Source organism: Myotis nattereri, assembly GCF_964212035.1.
Source record: "Myotis nattereri genome assembly, chromosome: 14".
NCBI classification, from domain to species: Eukaryota; Metazoa; Chordata; class Mammalia; order Chiroptera; family Vespertilionidae; genus Myotis; species Myotis nattereri.
The window spans coordinates 53,017,194-53,036,921 of NC_138089.1; the positions used below are offsets into that span (position 1 = coordinate 53,017,194).

At 44.9% G+C, this 19,728-nt stretch overlaps 1 protein-coding gene across 1 annotated transcript; it reads left to right on the forward strand.

Annotated features, from left to right (window-relative positions):
- Positions 1-17,174: 17,174 nt before the first annotated feature.
- Positions 17,175-18,283, forward strand: LOC308529963 (SUMO-conjugating enzyme UBC9). The gene has a single exon (XM_081106369.1). The coding sequence runs from the start codon at positions 17,246-17,248 to the stop codon at positions 17,720-17,722; it is 477 nt and encodes a 158-aa protein (XP_080962495.1). The 5' UTR covers positions 17,175-17,245; the 3' UTR covers positions 17,723-18,283.
- The last annotated feature ends 1,445 nt before the right edge of the window (positions 18,284-19,728 follow it).

Consider the following 19,728-nt stretch of genomic DNA (forward strand, 5'->3'; position numbering starts at 1 on the left):
AGATATTCTAGATATAAGTCTCTTTTCAGATATATGATTCACACAACTTTTCTTCCATTTTGTGGGTTGTCTTTCCATTTTCTGATGCTGTTCTTTGAAGCATAAAATTTTAATTTTGGTGAAGTCCAATTTTTCTATTGTTTTTTGTTGCTTGTGCTTTTTGTGACATTGATAAATCTGGGTCATGGAGACTTACACCTATGTTTTCTTCTGAATTTTGTAGCTCTTACACTTTGATGCCTGCAGTGTGACTGATAGCCTGTGCAGCCCTGTGTGACAGCTCTGACTTGGAGACCCTAGTATTAGATCTAAAAATTCTGTGATGTCTTATAGTGTGCAAGGCACTGTGCTTATCTGTAGGCATTAGGGCAAGGTTTAGGGGATGTGCAGCTGCAGCAATTGATTTTTTAAAAATGTGTCTCAGGCATGAAACAGCCCTGGCCTCCGACACAGGCGTCAAGCTAGGATGAACTAAGGACTGTACGTCTGCTTTGCCCCTGATTGATACAAGAGCAACACCACCAATCAGGTGTCTCCTTGACCATTGCCAGGGGGTAGTAATTGATTTTATTAACTAGTTGTTGAGCACCTACTGCATGGAATGCCCTTCTGGGACACTAAGATGAATCCTTGCCTCCCAGTGAGCTCAGGATTCAGTGTGAGATGGACAAATTGACCCTTAGAACTACTGTGTGATTCAGCCATCTTTATGGGTGACTGCTATTTCAACAATGAAATCAAGGTCCTTTGCCAAACAACCGACATCAGTTCCTTCCCATGCTGCTCCAAGTGATCTAAGCTCAAGCAGTGTCCCCAGGTCCCTGTGTCTAGCATTCCTAATCCTCGCCCTATGGAGAGGTTCTGGAGCCACTCCTGTTCATGACTGATATAGGCTCAGCGTTAGTTTGAATATTTGATGGTGTCCCAGACAAATCATGGAAGCAGACAACCTGAGTTGTGGAGTCATAGGAAGGACTTCTAAAAGTGTAAGTCGGGGCTTGGCCCCCGCTGAGCGTTTGCATGCTGCTCTTCAGGTGTGTGGGCCATGGAACGCTAACATTGTTACTAGCAGGGTGCTTGATACAAATGTAGAATCACAGGCCACTGACTCAGAATCTCTGGAGGTGAGACCCAGCAACTTGCATCTTACTAAGCTCCTCTGGTGTGACCCCTGTACAATGAGGCCTGAGAATCACATACTTAACCCATGCTGCCAAGTGCTGATTGGGCAGTAGTTTGTCCCCACGGCACATTAGACTCTGGGGAATGACCATTTACTTCCAGAAAAATACAGTCACTTTAGTTTTCTTAAGAACCTACCTAGCATATTCCTTGTAATCATAGAAGTGTTGACTGCTTATTAGAAACAGTGCACTGTTGGATAAAAAAGCTGTGGTACATTTATGCCATGGAATACTATGCAGCAGTAAAAACAGAAGAATCTCTTACCCTTTGAGACAGCATGGAGGGACCTGGAAAGTATCAAGCTACATGAAATAAGTCAGTCAGAGAAAGACAAGTATCACATGATCTCACTCATAGGTGGAATCTAAATAACAAAATAAATTGATGAACAGAGTGGATCCAGAGACATGTGGAAGCATGGAACAGAGTGGGAAATCTCGGAGGAAAGGCAGGGGAGGGTGAGTGGGTGGGAGGTGATCAACCAGAGACCTTGTATGCACAATGCATAACCCATGGACACAGACAATAGGGTTGTTAAGGGCTGGGGTAAGGGGTGGAGGGTCAATGGGGGGAAAAGGGTACATATTTAATACGTTCAACAATAAAGAATTATTTAAAAAAAAGAAATAGTGCACTATTGCTCAAATGAAGGCTCCCTCATGTGAAGCAGCTGAGTAGAATTGTGGATTCTCCTCCTCCTCAGGTTTTCCTGAGAAAAAATCTAGTCAGAGGTTATAAAAGCTCTCTCTGAACCAGCAGCCTCTGCCTTCAAGGGTGGTGAGGAATCCAGCCTGTGCCTGGAGTCTTTTCTGAAACCTGCTATTCTAGTAGCTGTGACCAGAGCTTTATCACCTCTGGAAGGTAAGCCCAGGATAAACAGAGTTTGTGGAAAAATCTGAGTCCCTACAGCATGGAGGGACCTGGAAAGAGCTAAGGTCAGCTGTGTGTCTCCCTGTCGTCATAGAAATGAATTCCTCTGTGCATTTAATCTGCTTTCTGGAGAATATGGTCTCCAGCCACTGCCCCATTTTTGCTCTAAAGAACCATGGTGTCTCATGTCGTTATGTGGGGGAAGAGGAGGTTCCGAAGCCAACTGTTGTTGTTTCCATGGGGTGTTTGAGGAGCCCTTCCTTAGGTCTTTGGTAAACTGCAGTTGCCTCAGTGAAGTAACTTTTGGTTACAAGCTATTCTTTTGTGTTTTAGCTTTATGCTTTTCTAAAATTACTTAGAGGTTGAATTTTAGCTTTGTTTTTAAGTCCTAAGTAGGGGGAACTCTGCATCTAACTTCAGAATCATCCCTAGAAGGGCACAAGGCCTGGGATTATTTAAGCCGTGCTGCCTGCCCAAGATAATGGCATTTGAAAGGAAGTTGGGCTCTTAGTATATTTCATGGGTCCTTGAGGCATTGGTTAGGAACAGAAGTTTAAAATTGAATTGTAATGATCAGAATACAGAGGTAAAGTGCAGTATTATGTGGGGCTCATGGGACCTTGTCACTCTACCCAAGGGAACAGGCCTGTCTACAATGGTAGTAACTAAATCACCATAGCAACACCACCCAGTCATTTTAATTTTGGTCGTGGCTATGAAGGGGCCAGATGGTTGCTATTTTAGCTGATAGTAAACTCCCAGGTTTTTGTTTTCAACTCATTTCAGGTACTTGGTCTTGATTCCATTTCAGGACTGTAATGTACCTGGATTCAAGCCAGAATGAGTCCTGTCAAGTGTGAGCATTGCTAAATAAAAGGTAGTGCTGCTTTGGGCACCTGGTCTGGTTTGTTAGCTCTGGCTTAAAATCACTTCCTACTGGCCATCCTGCCTGGATTATCCGTGCAGCCTCCCAAAGCACCCAAACCAAAATGATACAGTGCCCAGGCTAAGTCCTGCCTCACAGCTTCATCTACACATCAAAACCTCACTGGCTGTTCCTCTTTCCCTTCCGTGATAGGCCACTGCTGCTCTAAAGACAATTTTCAACGAGAGAACGCCACTGACTTTAAACCTGGGATGTCCTTGTACTTCTTCCCTAGTATTGGATTGGCTTATGAGGCTGGTTTATTTCTTCACACAATCTCTCCTCTTTCAGAGGTTGTCATTTCCTTCTGGCCACTCTCCAGCTGTGGCTCCACCTACCTCTCTTGTCTCCACTTGGCACATGCTCAGAACACCCTGAAAGACATCTTTGTGATTCCCAAGACTATGTTGGTTCAGGAGCCCAGCTCCTTCTGCCCTTCCATGTTGATTAAATTATCTTTGTTTTTGGCAGAAAGCATTCAACTACACTCTTGGCATTGGTCCCCAAGAGCCAGTTGGCACACTTAAAGCTAGAGCTTTGAGTGGCACCTCCGTGGGGAGCTGCAATCTACCTCCATCACCTTTTAATTATAACCTTATGAATTATGCATATATGAAGATGGCAGGCACTATGTGTGAGATGTATGATTTTCCTTCATCTAATTTTGCTAATGACCCCCACCCTTCCTTTTACTACTAGATTGATTCTGGGGGCATTTGTTTCTAGATGTCTGAAGGCTATTCTGAATCACATGAGCAATAAGATTATCTAAAGCAGTTTGTAGAAGGGAACTCTTTGTTTAGCACCTACTTTCTGCCAGGTCTGTGCTAGACTAGACATTTTCTTTACAACCTGGTTTGAAGTATCTTCTCAACTAAGGCTCAGAGAGGTTTAAATCACCCAGAGTCACATTCTTTTCATGGCAGCCCTTTGGGAACAGTGTTTTTCTAAATAATATATTTATATGTTTGTCTGTATTTAATTATTGCATTTCTAAAACCAATTATGGGGAAATGCTAAGTTATTACCATAGCATTAAAATAGAAACCAAAATTTCCATTTATGTCCTTTCTTTTTACTCAAGAGGTATACTGTTAGGGTTGCTGGTCTTAAAGTTGAGTTTAGTGGAGATCTGTCCACCTAAGGGCTGGACTTAAAATCCTTGGCTATGCTCAGCCGGCGTGTCTCCGTGGTTGAGCATCGAACTATGAACCAGGAGGTCACAGTTCAATTCCCAGTCAGGCACATGCCTGGTTTGTGGCTCAATTCCCAGTAAGGGGCGTTCAGGAGGCAACTGATCAATGATTCTCTCATCGTTGATATTTCTATCTCCCTTTCTCTCTGAAATCAATAAACATATATTAAAAAAATAAAATAAAATCCTAGGCCCATGGTCGGCAAACTGCGGCTTGGGAGCCACATGCGGGCGGCTCTTTGGCCCCTTGAGTGTGGCTCTTCCTAAGCCTTAGGAGTACCCTAATTAAGTTAATAACAACGTACCTACCTATATAGTTTAAGTTTAAAAAATTTGGCTCTCAAAAGAAATTTCAATCATTGTACTGTTGATATTTGGCTCTGTTGACTAATGAGTTTGCCGACCACTGTCCTAGGCTATGGTTATATTGGTCCTGCAATGAAGTTTTAGGCTTTATGTTCCATTAAGGTCAAGATAGTAAATTGAGTGAACTTTGAGGCTAGTCACCTGGTCAAAACTAGAATCATACATGTAGGGAGTGGGAGCCACTAGGAATTATAGCAAGCTGTTGAGTTACTGATCCAATTCATTATCCACTAGTTGGCTCCTTTATTCAAGTATGTACTGAGCATATACAGGGTGGGGCAAAAGTTTCACTTTTAAGTAGGTGAAACAGTTTATTCTTGTATTACTGTTTATTAATTATTGTATTTTCTGTATGAACAACTGTAAACCTACTTTTGTCCCACCCTATATTTTGTGGCAGAGCCTGAAACTATGAAATTCAGAGTATTTTGCCCCTAAGACTCTCGTAGCCTGATGGGAGATGGATTTGTAACGAAGCACATCCAAGAAGTAGGTGTGTAATTACTTCTCTTACTTCGTTCTTTCTCCCTCTAGTACCCACACCACTTCTTTGGCACCCAGTGAACCTCCAAGATGAAGTCATTTGCTGTGTGGAAATGCTCACATACTTTCTGTTACTACCTCCTGTAGGAAAACCACACTGAGGTCTGGCAGCTGATGCCAGAGAGTAGGAAGTCTCCTTCCTTTTTCCTGTCCAGTGGGCAGGCTGTTGAGTCACAACTCGCCAGCAATCCAGTCATCTCATCCACTGTTTGTGACTTCCTTAAATCTCATCACATGTCTGAGAAAATGAGACTAAATTTTTGGAGAATCCAGAAGGTACTTGGGAATCTATCAATAACTGGAATTTTATGTCAACAATATCAGATTGTTCCTGTGCACTTTGAATTTTTGGATTTTCTCAGTGTTCTTAAGTCAAAATACCAATCACTCCTTCAGCAAATGGAGTGTGTAGGTATTTATTTTCTGCACTCTGCTGACCACCCAACCACTCAGTTTCTCCAATATGAGGAACTAATCTAAGGAGATAGATTAGAATAAGCATCCTTGTATCTCATCTCCTGTCTCTATTCTTTGTTCTATAATCCATGGAGACCAACCCTGGGGCCATGGTGGGATGGCCAAGGTCTCATTTTTCTAGATTAAAAATATATTTTTACTATCTTTAGGAAATGATGGTGGTTTTTTTCCCTCTAAATTATTGCTGAGGCCTTTTATTCAAGGTTTTGTTTAGTCATCTAGAACCAAATCTAGTGCATCTAGGAGTTACGCATGTAGCAAATACGGGAAGGAGGCTTTCCTTAAGAATAGTAGGTGATTCGTGTCAAATCCAGATGAACAATGTGGGCTGTTGGCCTCTCAAGGAAAATCAACCCTAGAGAAGTAAGAAGCAAGAGTGGACTCTGGGAACTTACAAAACAATTGAGAACTCCTGGGGGAGGCAGCCCCAGCTTTTAAATGTGAGGTGGCTGAGGATGGTTATAAGAAGACATATTTTTGATTCTCTTCATGCTTTTCCTCTATGTTGCCTGGGCACAATCACTGCCTGCTTCTTTCCTGTTGGAACTGGAAGCAGCAACCCAACCCCCAATGAAGGCCAGGTAACATCAGGGCAGCAAAAGGACAAAAATCCCTGCTGGTATGAGGAGTAGAGGAAGTAAAGGAAGGGCTGACCAGCCACCTGTTAGCCCTGTGTCTGTTCTTCCACATCTAAACCCAGGGGTGGTGCTCTGTAGCTCTTTCCTAAGACCATGTCTTTCTAAGAGTTTAAAGGTGGGAATTGTCTAGTGAGGTCAGAGGTGGTTCTGTGGTGCTTGGCATCCCTCAACTGCTCATCCTTTAGGCTCACAAGGACCAGAGGAGAACCTGACTGTCAGCCTTCACCAGGACTCATTACAAGTAGGGTAGTAGACACCCTCAAGGAAGTAGTTCACAGTCTCCACGACTAGACAATTGAAGGCCACAAATTGAATAACACAAACCTTTTGAAACAGAACTATTGGAACAGATGGTCAAGGACTTGCAATAGGAATGATCTGTGAACAGTGTTAACAGCAAGTGAGGCCAGAGCAAGACATCAAAAGAACCAAGTAGAAACATGAGAAAAGTGCAGATAAAGAATACATCTATAGATGAGCATTAGTAGATATAGCCAAAGAATGATCTAATGAAAGAGCAGATGAAAAGAACAAAGTATAAAGAGATCATAAAAGAAAACATCAGATATGAAAGATGGCTCTGATGCCTGGGAGACAAAAGGGAAAGGCGGGGACTGTGGCTGACTAAAGACAAGACTACAATTAGTGTGGCATGATACCCACAGAGGCATTGTTTGGCTTGCATGTAATTTAGGAAAATTGAGACCAAAAATTTAAAATGGAACTTTAGCAACTCTTGAGGGGAGCCCAGGGGGGAAGAAAATCCAAAGACCTCCACTAAAACCAACTTTCTTCTTCCTGCTTCATGCTACAGTCCATTGGGTATGTGACGTATTTGACCTGGGAAGGACAAAATGTTTGTGCCCACCCCCATCCAGGCCAGATAATGTCTTTCTAAAATGATTGAACTATATAAAACTATATTTAATGACATCCCTAAAATCACAGTGAGCCATTTACAGCTTTTCAGTTTGGAGAAGGTATGCTGCAATCTGGCAGCTGCCATGGTCCAGGAGTGAATGATGATGGGGTGGGGAAAGCCCTGTGGCTTCCAGTAGGTGACAGCTCTGGCACCTTTATTTAGTCACTTCTTTAATAGAAGGTGTGGCTTTTATGAAGATACTAGAAGCCTGATGCATGAAATTTGTGCAAGGGGCTCAGCCCTTGCAGCAGTGGCTGCCTCAGCCCTTGTAGCCTCAGCTGCTGCCACCCTCTGGGGGGCGATCGATCGCGAAACTGCTCCCCCCACCATTGATCACCCTGCAGAGGGTGGTGGCAGCTGGGGCTGCAAGGGCCGAGGCAGCCGGGGCCTTGGGCCTAAGCCATCAGTAGGACATCCTTAGCACTGCCTCTGCCCACTGGCTTGCTGCCTATGTTTGTAGGTGGTTGTAGTGGGCAGCTGACAAGAGGTGGGAGAGGCTCCCACCACCACCGCTGCGCTTGCCAGCTGTGAGCCCGACTTCTGGCTGAGTGGCACTCCTCCGTGTGAGCACACTAACCACCAGGGGGCAGCTCCTGCATTGAGCGTCTGCCCCCTGGTGGCCAGTGTGCATCATAGCGACTGGTTGTTTGGCTGTTCAGTCTATTTGCTTATTAGCCTTTTATTATGTAGGACTAGAGGCCTGGTGTTTTCAGGCTGGCCAAGCCCCCTGGCAACGGAAGCTCCCAGCCTTCCCTTTTTTTCTTTTCTTTTTTATTCTGGGATTTATTTACCTTCTATAATTGAAACTTTGTAGCCTTGAGTGGAGCTCAGAGCCGGCCAGGGCGGGCGGGAAGCTTGGCTTCCTCCATTGCCAGGGACAACCCAAGCTTCCTGCTCGCTCCAGCTCCATGGCTGCTGGCCGCCATCTTGGTTGGGTTAATTTGCATATAGTCGCTCTGATTGGATGGTGGGTGTGGCTTAAGGCATAGCGAAGGTGTGGTCAATTTGCATGTTTGTCTTTTATTAGTGTAGACTAGAGGCCAGGTGCACAAAAATTTGTGCACTCGCAGGGGGAGAGGGGGTGTCAGCCCAGCCTGTGCCCTCTCTCAGTCTGGGACCCCTCAGGGGATGACCACCTGCTGGCTTAGGCCCGCTCCCCAGGGGATTGGGCCTAAGGTGGCAATCAGACATCCCTCTGGCAGCCTGGCAGCCCTCGGGGGATGTCCACTTGCCAGTGGGGAGCAGGCCTAAACTGCAGTCTGACATCCTTAGTGCTGCTGAGGAGGCAGGAGAGGCTCCCACCACCACCGCTGTACTGGCAGCCATCAGCCTGGCTTGTGGCTGAGCAGAGCTCCTCCCATGTGAGAGCACCCTGACCACCAGAGGGCAGCTTCTGCATTGAGCGTCTGCCCCCTGGTGGTCAGTGTGTGTCATAGTGACCAGTCATTCCCAGTCCTTCTGCTGTTAGGGCCAGTTTGCATATTACCCTTTTACTATATAGGATAGAGGCCTGGTGCAGGGGTGGAGCCCGGCTGGTTTGCCCTGAAGGGTGTCCTGGATTAGGGTGGGGGTCCCGCTTGGGTGCCTGGCCAGCCTGGATGAGGGGATGATGGCTGTTTGCAGCTGGTCACACACCCTTCAGGGTGGGGGTCCCCACTGGGGTGCCTGGCAAGTCTGGGTGAGGGGCTAAGGGCTGTTTTCAGGCTGGCGGATGACTGAAGCTCCCAATCTCTCCTTTTTTTTCTTCTTCTTTTTTTTTATTCTGGGATTTATTTACCTTCTATGGCTGTCACTGGAGCTGAGAGCGGCTTTAGCTCTGAGGCCCGGCTGCAGCTCTGAGACCTTGGCTGCTGAAAGCAGGGATCTGGGTTTGTTTGGGTTCTATAATTGAAACACTGTTGCGATCCTGCTGGCTGAAGCCTGGCTGGCTGAAAGCAGGTTTCTGGGTTTTGTTTAACTTCTATAATTGCAACATTGTTTCTTAGAGTGTAAGCTCAGAGGCCGGCAGCGGCAGGCGGGGAACCTTGGCTTCCTCCATCACTGGAACAAGCAAGCCTCCTGTTTGCGTCAGTTGCCTGGCTGCCGGCCGCCATCTTGGTTGGCAGTTAATTTGCATATCGCCCTGATTAGCCAATGGGAAGTGTGTCAGAGGTACGGTTAATTACCATGTTTGTCTATTATTAGATAGGATGGGTAGCCCGGCCTGTGGGACAATTGCTCATGTTATTATTTAAAATCCAAAATTATTTGACAGATGGCTGGGGTCTTAATGTCAGTGTGTTTCATAGGCCTTTTCTCCTGGGCTTCTAGCTGTCATACTGCCCAGGGGCATCTCCCAGGCATTGTTTCCTGGTCTAGAAGAAGGAGAGAGTAAAGCTTGACAAAATACCTAAATGGCTACAGTAGCTTAAAGGCTACTTGCCAGCTTTTCCCCAGTGAGTGAGTGGCAAGCCCATTTACCCCAGGGCAGAGAACACATCAGGGCAGAGGGAAAGGCCCCTTCACCTGTTTCCATACAACACTGTAGTTTCTAAATGAGGCAGTTTTAACCTTAGGGTTCATGGGAATAAGCTTTGGGGGTCAGTGAACCATTCAAAACCATCAAATGTAAGACTGTGCGTGCATTTTTCTGGTAAACCCATGTTTTACCTTCTAGAGGTGTTTGTGCAACCAAAAATGGTTAAAGTCATAATTCTGTTTGGAGGTCACAGAAAGAATCATTTTTCTAAGAATAGGGGAAAGAATAGGAGCTTTTTCTTCATGGATTTCTTGCCCTTGCTCAGTGGAAGCCCTGCCTCTGCCCACCACTTTGCCGCCTATATTTGTGGGTGGTTGTAGTGGGCAACTGACAAGCCTGGATGGCTGGGTTTAGCATACGAGTGGTGAGTTGAGTTTTTAAGTGTAGGAATGTCATTGGCTATACCACTGGTTGTTGGCAAAGATATTTGAGTGCTTCCCCTGCACAGGCATGGTCACAAGCATGTGTGAGACATTTTTATCCTCACAACAAACTTAGGGATAGTTACTATTATCCTCACCTGAGATAATGGAAGGCAGCATGATCATTCAAATGAGGGCAGTCTTCTCTGCCATTATTAAATTCCAACCAAGTGCCCCCTCTTCACAGAGGGCCAAGAATGCAAAGAAAACAGGTTCCCAGGTACATAAACTCCTCCTCCAGTGAGTTTAAAGAAAAAAAAAAAAAAAATTGAGGTTTTTGAGTTCTTCCTGATTGCCACTAGATGGTGGTGTGCCAAAGGCTATTTTATACCAGGATGCTTGCTGCCAAGAAATGCACATAAGTTTTGCCCTGGAGCGTAAAAATTTACCTAATACGTTTGAAAGAAGAGTTCTAGGAGTGAGCTGGGGACCTCTCCTAACCTCCTGCTCCCACCCCTAGCTCCTTACCCAGAACAATTCAAAGTGTGTTTTACACTTTGGTTAAATGTGTTACGTGTGTAACACATCCTGCCTGCCTTTGTCCACTGGCATAATTTTGGGTTTTTATCTGCAGGGTATCTTCACTTGGTGTGACAGGTGTGACGACTACATCTGCAGCAAGCTGAGACAGTTCCACAGTGACGGTAAGTCACTTTATCTTGACATCTTTACAAAGTTCTTGTGCACAGATTCCAATGCATTGAAGCCTCAAGAAACACAATAGAGCTGAGCCTGCGAGCATGTGTTGAAACCTTTTATTGCTGAAATGGAAATTAGACAAGAATATTATGACTCTTCACCTTTTCCTCTATCATATACTTTGTCCTCTTAAACAAAATCCTGCTTGGGTATTCCATGCTGTTATCAGTAACTTTCAGAACCTCTCCAACTGTAGGCAAACAATTAAATCTATTTTATATCACTAGGAGCTGGCCCTTTCCAAACTACATACATACATGTGAGTGCTATAGTGATACCAAAGCAGTCTCATTCAATTACAAGTTTTTCTTTAAGTAGTAGTACAATTTTAATGGCTGTTGCTGTTTCTATGGGGCCTTAAATGTATTTTTATTGTACCCTGTCTAGCAATTAGATGCTGAGATGAGGCTCTAGTTTAAAGAGTCTAATCTAAAATCATATATAATTCACATACTAAAAGGCTAACCTGGAACCATGTCTCTTGTATGCTACATAGGAATTTAAAACAATTGGGTTATTAAGTGGTTAGATCTTCTTCCTTCTCATATGTGCCTGATAAAAATGTCCTACAGTCTTGAGCTGTTAGTTTCTAGAAGGGCCATGCATGTGATCTGAGTTCAGGACTCTGCAGTTCCTTTACATATCTCTAGCAGAGTTTTTGGGTAAATGAAAGACAGTCTCCGTGCTAATGTTCTTTTTTTTTTTTTTTTTGAGGCTCCCATTAATAGCACTTGGGTTATCAGATTACTGTTTCCTGCAAGCTTTCCTTTGAAAGACGTAGACAAGCACTATTATGCCTTACGCTACTTTTGCATCCACTACAATAAACATCAAAGTGCTTTCTTTAAGAATACTTAAATTTATTTCTGCAAAGCAAATTGGACTTCCTGTTAAACAGTCCTTAACACTGTCTGTGTATGCTGATCACACAGGCTCCTAATAGCGTCTGCTTTCAGTCTCCCCATCTTCTAGCATGTTATTTCTTTGTATTGTTGTCTGGCAGTTGCTGGGAGTATCATTTCATAGCTACGTGTTTTCTCCCCTTGTCCCTAAAATCCACTCCCATTCCACTCTAGTCTTTCTAATGCACTTAATATGTCCTTATATATGTATGATTCCTTCCATGTACAGTAGAATGTATTCTGACATAGATGTTCCACGGAGGGATCTCAGTCTTTCTCTACTTAGTGCTTGTTTAAGACGTATGCACAGCTATGTGGATATGTCTTATTGTCAGCATCTAATTGTAGCATGGTGCTCTGGAGTGTTCCCCTACCACACTTGCTTTATCTGATCCACTTGTGATGGTTGCTAAGTCAATTATGGTAATACTAGAGGTAATACTAGAGGTCCGGTACATGAAATTCGTGGATGGGTGCCGTCTCTAGGCCTGGCTGGCAATGGAAGCGCGAGCATCTGGTGTGGAAGGGCAAGTCCCAACTGACCTCTGGGCCCTGGGCAGCACCTGGGCTCCCATACATCCCCCTCTGCCTGAGTCATCGGGCCCCCAGGCAGCAGCTCCGCCCCCCATCGCTGCTTCTGGTCACCATCTGTGGGGCCATCAGCTGGGCGATCAAGCGCCCGGCTCCCTCAGCACCTGGGAGGGTGACCTCGTCTCCCACCTCTGCCGCTGATTGCCATGTGTGGGTGTCAGTGGGGCGACCAGTGGGGCGATCAAGCCCTGCTTGCACCTGCCTTGGCCTGGCACCACCTGCTCACCTGCTCCGCCATCCCACCACGGTCCCGCTCTCATCGGGGCCTATCGGGGCTGGCAGCGCTGGGTCACCAACGCCCACTATGGTTCACACTGCCCCCTGGTAGTCAATGCACGTCATAGTGAGTGGTGGAACTCCCAGTCAAGGGGACAATTTGCATATTAGGCTTTTACTAATTGACTTATAGATTCTTTAAACTTTTCTACATAAACACTCATGTCATCTGTGAAGTTAGACCTCTTCCTGTCTGATCATTATGACTTTTCTTTTTGCAGTGGCTATAATTTTTAGTACAATGTCGAATAGGAATGGTGAGCGTGGATATCTTTGCTTTATCACTGATTATAGGAGGAAAGCATTCAGCATTTCATCCTTGAGTATCATGTTAGCTATATTTTTGTATTTTGTTGATGCCCTTTATCAGATTGAGAAAATTCCCTTCTATTCCTAGTATGTTGAGTTTTTAAAAAATTATGAATTGGTATAGAATTTTGGTAAATGTTTTTTCTGCATGTATTGAACTAATCATGTGATTGCCCCCTTTATTATATTAATATGGAAAATTTTATTGATTATTTTTCAAATCTTAAACCAACTTTGCATTCTGGGCATAGACCTCATTTGTTCACAATGTATTGATTTATTAATATTTTGCTAAGGATTTTTGCCTGTATGTTCATGAGAGATAGTGGTCTGCAGTATTCTTTTCTTGTATTGTCTTTCTCTAGTGTTGGTATTAGGGAAATGCTGGCCATAAAGTAAGTTGGGATGTGTTTCCTGCTCCTCCTTTTTCTGAGTTTGTGTAAGTCTGGTGTTTTTTCCTTGAATGATTGCTAGAACATGCTAATGAAACCATCTGGGCATGGAGTCTTGTTTGTGAGGACTTTGATATTATATACTTTACAAAGTCTTCCCCCCAATATTTCTGGTACCCATCTGCACCGTACATAATTATCACGATATTATTGACTATATTCCCTATATCCTATATTTTATATCCTCATGACTATTTTGTAACTACAAATTTATACTTCTTAATCCCTTCATCTTTTCATCCCTTCCCCTCTGGCAATCAATTCTCTCTTTGTGTCTGAGTCTATTTAAATTTTGTTTGTTTATTTTGTTCTTTAGATTCCACATAAAATGGGAAGTCATATGTTATTTGTCTTTCTCTAGCTGACTTCTTTCTTTTTAAAAAATATATTTTTATTGATTTTAGAGATGAAGGTAGAGGGAGAGATAGAAACATTATGATGAGAATCGATTGGCTGCCTCCTGCACATCTCCTACTGGGAATCGAGCCTACAACCTGGATACGTGCCCTGACCAGGAATAAAACTGTGACCTCCCAGTTCATAGGTCAATGCTAACACTGTCCAGGCTGACCGACTTATTTCACTTAGCATAATACCCTCTAAGTCTGTTAATGCTATCACACATGGTAAGATTGCATTCTTTTTTATGGCCACATAATACTCCATTGTATATATGTACCACAGCTTTTTATCTACTTGGCTTTTGATGGATATTTGGGTTGCTTCCACGTCCTGGCTATCTATCTATATCTACACTAATAAAAGAGAAAAATGGTAATTGGCATACGGTGATACCGTTTTCATTGGCTAATCAGGGCTATATGCAAATTAACTGCCAACTAAGATTGGCAGTTATCTGCCAACAAGATGGCGGCTAATTTGCATATGTAGGCACAATGCAGGGAGGTGAAAGGGAAAGCAGGAAGAAGCCCCCTGCCACTGACAGTGATCTGAAACCCAGGGGGGAGGTAAGAGCTGGGGGGCAGGGCAAAGGCGGCCCTGGGGCTGCCTTTGCCCTGCCCCCCAGCCATGATCGGAGAATCAGGCGCCTTTGCCGCCCTGGCCAGTGATAGCAGGAAGTAGGGGTGGAGCCAGCGATGGGAGCTGGGCACGGTTGAAGCTGGCAGTCCCAGGAGCTAGGGGTCCCTTGCCTGGGCCTAAAGCGAAGCCCACGATCGCGGCGCCCCCCGCTGCCACTGCAGGTCCCTGCTGCCCGGGCCAGATGCCTAGGCCAGAGGTGTTAGGCCTGGGCAGGGGCGGAGCCTGCAACCGCGGGGAGCTGGGGGTCCCCTGCCCAGGCCTGACACCTCTGCTGGAGGCCTCAGGCCTGGTCAAGGGGCCGATCCGGTGGTTGGTGATCGGAGGGTGATGAGGGTCAACTCCTCTGGCTGAGGCATCAGGCCTGGGTGGGGGGGCGGAGCCGGGGATTGGGGGGATATGATGGTCCCCTTGCCCAGGCCTGAAGCCTGGGTCAGAGGCGTCAGGCTTGGGTGGGGGGTGGAGCAAGCGATCAGAGGGAGATGGGGGTCCCCTGCCCAGGCATGATTCCTGGGCCAGAGGCCTCGGGCCTGGGCGGGGGCCAGAGCCAGTGATCGGGGGGAGGTGGGGGTCCCCTGTCCAAGCCTGACACCTCTGGCGGAGGCGTCAGGCCTGGGCAAGGGGCCGATCAGGCGATCGGAGGGTGATGGGGGTCAACGCCTGAGGGCTCCCAGTATGTGAGAGGGGGCAGGCTGGGCTGAGGGACACTCTCTCCCCCCTCCCACACACCCAGTGCACGAATTTTGTGCACCGGGCCCCTAGTATATATATAAAAGGCTATATGCTAAGTGTCCGACTGTCTGACCAGTAGCTATGATGCACACTGACCACCAGGGGGAAGATGCTTAACACAGGAGCTGCTGAGCTGCAGTCACTTGGCAGCGGTGTTCTTGGGTGACACACCCTTAAACCAGAGAGGAGGGAACCCGATTCCTCGTGGGGCCGCGCAATTCCACTTTCACTCTTGATTTATGTTGTTGCTGGGGCACTGTCAGCCCTGAATCTGGTTTACTTCACTCTTGCGTTTGTGTTCCATACCCTGTACAACAGCAACTTTGCAGAGTGCCCTCTTGTACTCCAGGACCCCTTGGGGGATGTTGGAGAGCTGGTTTTGGTCTGATCCCTGTAGGCCAGGCTGAGGGACCCCACCTGCTAGAGGGACCACGCTCACTCCGCAGATGCCCTTTGAGCCACGGTGCCTGCCCCACCAGCCACCTTCTAATTAATTTCCTTTCAATGTGCATGAATCCGTGCACTGGGTCACTAGTAGTAAATAGTACTGCAGTGAATAGGGGTGCATATATTCTTTTGAATTAGTGTTTTGGGTTTCTTTGGATATATTCCTGGAAGTGGAATCACTGGGTCATAAGGCAGTCCATTTTTAATGTTTTGAGGAAACTCCATACTGTTTTCCACAGTGGCTGCACCAATATGCATTCCCACCAACAGTATATGAGAGTTCTCTCCACACCAAGGGTTTTTCCCTACACCCTTGTCAACATTTGTGAATTTATTGATGATAGCCATTCTGACAGATGTGAAGTGGTATCTTTTTGTGGTTTTAATTTGCATTTCTCTGATGATTGGTGATGTTGAGCATCTTTTCATATGTTTAATGGTCATCTGTATGTCTTCTTTGGAGAAGTGTCTATACAGGTCCTCTGCCCATTTTTTAACTGGAGTGTTTATTTTAGGACTTTGATAATATATATATTTTAAAATAGATAAAGACAATTATATTTCTTATTTATTCTTGTATAAGTTTTATTAAATTTGTATTTTTCATGGAATTTGTCCATTTTATCTCAATTGTCATAAAGTTGTTCATAATGTTCACTTATCAGTGTATGAGGGTTCCCTTTTCTCAATATCCTTGCCAGCTCTAGTCATTTCTTGTCTTTTGTGATAACCATTCTAACAGGTATGAGGTTCTTGTAGCACTTTTTTTTTTAATTAAATCTTTATTGTTCAGATTATTATATTTGTTCCTCTTTTTTCCCCCCCATAACTCCCCTCCTCCCAGTTCCCGCCCCACCCTCCGCCCTCACTCCCCACCCACTGTCCTCATCCATAGGTGCACGATTTTTGTCCAGTTCTTGTAGCACTTTTAAAGATGTCATTACACCGACTTTTTGCCTCCACTTTTTCTGATGAGAAACCAACCATAGTTCTTAATTTTGCTCCCCTATGTATGTTTCCTTTTGTCTGTCTTCTTTCAAGACTTTCTCTTTCTCTTTGGTTTTCAGCAGTTGACTATGATGTGCCTAGGTGTGGTTTGTTTGTATTTATCCTGCTTAGGACTCACTAAGCTTCTTCAATATCTAAATTGACATTTCTCACCAAATTTGGAAATTGGGACCATTATATCTTCATATATTTTACATCCTGTCTTTCCTCTTTCTCTCCAGATATACCTATGTTAGACCTTTTGATGCTTAATCACAGGTCATCTTTTTTCTCTGTCATCTCAAATATGCGGTTAAGCCCACCTAGTGAAATTTTGAACCCTTGGGATAGCCAAATCCTCTTAAAATACTGCTTTTACTATGTAGGTCTTGTAAGAATCTACAGCATGCATTTTATTATATATAAATTACACCTCAAGAAGAAAATACTTCAGTAGTTTCCTATTGCATACTAAATGTAGACCAAATACCTTATCTTGGCACTCAGAGATTTTTAAAAATAATTATATTGTATATGCAAAAAATGGCTGTCTGGATAACTGGTTTTGCCTAGGGATGGGTATTAGGGGGTTGTGAAACAGGCATGGGAAGGAAATGTTTCAACATTTACTTTAGAAATTAGAATGTATTTAATCCGGAAGTCCCGAGACAAAGGAAGTGCCGAGCCGCCTCCGTCGCCGCCGCTTCGTCCGCCTCGCTCGCCGGGCCGCGGCCGCCCTAGGACTTTGAATATGTCGGGGATCGCCCTCAGCAGACTCGCCCAGGAGAGGAAAGCTTGGAGAAAAGACCACCCATTTGGTTTTGTAGCTGTCCCCACAAAAAACCCCGACGGCACGATGAACCTCATGAACTGGGAGTGTGCCATTCCAGGGAAAAAAGGGACCCCTTGGGAAGGAGGCTTGTTTAAGCTACGCATGCTCTTCAAAGATGACTATCCATCCTCACCCCCGAAATGCAAATTTGAACCACCATTATTTCACCCGAACGTGTACCCTTCGGGCACTGTGTGCTTGTCCATCCTCGAGGAAGACAAGGACTGGAGGCCAGCCATCACAATTAAGCAGATCTTATTAGGAATACAGGAACTTCTAAATGAACCAAATATTCAAGATCCAGCTCAAGCAGAGGCCTACACAATTTACTGCCAAAACAGAGTGGAATATGAGAAAAGGGTTCGAGCACAAGCCAAGAAGTTTGCACCCTCATAAGCAGCGACCTGCGGCAACATCAAAAGGAAGGGATTGGTTTGGCAAGAACTTGTTTACAACATTTGCAGATCTAGCGTTGCTCTATACAATAACTAGTCACCTAGGGGAGGTGGGCGGGCGCCATTTTCCATTTCCGCCACTGGTACACAGTTCTCCACTTGCTGAATTGCCCAGTTTTTCATACAGGGTCTCTTCCTTCAGTCTTTTGTATTTTGATTGTTATGTAAAACTTGCTTTTATTTTAATATTGATGTCAGTATTTCAACTGCTGTAAAATGATAAACTTTTATACTTCTATGAGTCCCTGAGGAGCTAGTTCCCTTTGCTCGCGGGTGCAGGCATGCTTCCCCTGTCAGAGCTACACTACCCTCCAGCTGGCTGTATGGAAAGGAAATCGGCCTGTCCCCTTCCCTCGCGCCTCTGTCCTTCTCTCCGCAGAACCTGGGTTGTGTTGCTATGAGCCTCAGATCCAAAGTCAGCCAGCCTCTTGTTTTCGCATCACTTCCTTTGTGTTTATATGGCGTTTTGTCTGTGTTGCTGTTTAGAGTAAATAAACTGTTTATATATATATAAAAAAAAAAAAAGAATGTATTTAATCCAAAACCATCAATACCCTGCCATAAAAAATTCTGTCCTCATTCTGATCAGTCACTTCTGCCATTCCTGGGCAGCACATTGGTTCCTTTAGTCTGATCATTGCCCTCCCCCTGCCCACCCCATGCTCTTTTTCCTTAATACACACCCAAGGGATTAACCTGATTTTAAGACCCTTGACTTCTCAGCCAGCCCCTTCAGACCATGGTTCTTCTGTTTATGCCAGAGCACCTCCTCCAGGCAGGTGCCTATCCTTGAGACAGTTGTCATGGCTTAAACTGAAGGAGCAACATACCAAATGTGTACCGTTAGCTGCTGGAACTGTAGGGGACCAAACAAGGGGAAAGGGTACATTAAATAGATGCGTAATTCTGTTTGGGGAGCCATTTGAGTCTTTTTTGTGGGAAGTAACTTTTCTTCTTTTGTCTATCTTTTGGAGGCTCTTGAAGCCAGGATTTTGTTTGACTCTGGATAACTTAAGCAGAAAAGAAAGTAATTTGCAAGGAAATATGAAAAAGACAGATTTGGAGGCTGCACAGCCAGGAAAAATGCCCAAAATAATGTTATAGAACTGGTCCTCTGAAAGACACACAAGTGCCATTGTGCACAACCACTTCTCCAGACCCTGAATGGTGCAGTCACTTAAACCACAACCACGCCACCATCATTAATTAGAGTGGAGTTCCATGCTGGCAACTCCTGTGGTGCTTAGGGGGACCCTAGCAGAGCTATAGAGCCCCTGTAATTAGCTATCATTCTACCAAAACAGAATAGGCAGCAAAGTGAAGGGGACCCATTTGGCAATATTCAAAGATACCATTTAGGTATCCAGGTAGGTTTGGTGAGTCTCCAGATGCATGTTCCCTCATTTAATCAAAAGTTCACTTTCACCCATTCTGTACATTGGGACTCTTGTAACTTTGTCTTTAGAATACATTTAGAAACCACTGCCTGTCAAAAAAAAGCATCTTTAAGTGTCAGGAGGCCTTGGAAGGAATATATACAGGAGGCTCCCCAAAACATCTTTCCAGGCATGTGTCTGACCAGGGAGACCCCTTTGGACACATCCCCTGACATGTTCCTACTGAGAGTAATAAGATGGCCTTGGCCTCTGCTGACAGCTATCTGACCGAGCCACCTCCGCTCTCTGAAGTGGACGAGGTAATGTTAAAGAACCAGTTTGCAGACGTCACACCAGGGAACTGAAGGAAATGGACTGTCTGCTGCCTCACAACCCTACACTCGCTCTGGTGACATGAAACCTTTCTACTTGTCTTCAAGCCCAGGACAGAAATGAAAGTTTCTCAGATTTTTTTGCAATGATTCTAATTCTGAGTGGAGCAGGTTCTGACAAAGCCGATGTGTTCAACCACAGATTGGATTCCAAGGGAACAGATGGAGTTAGGGATGCA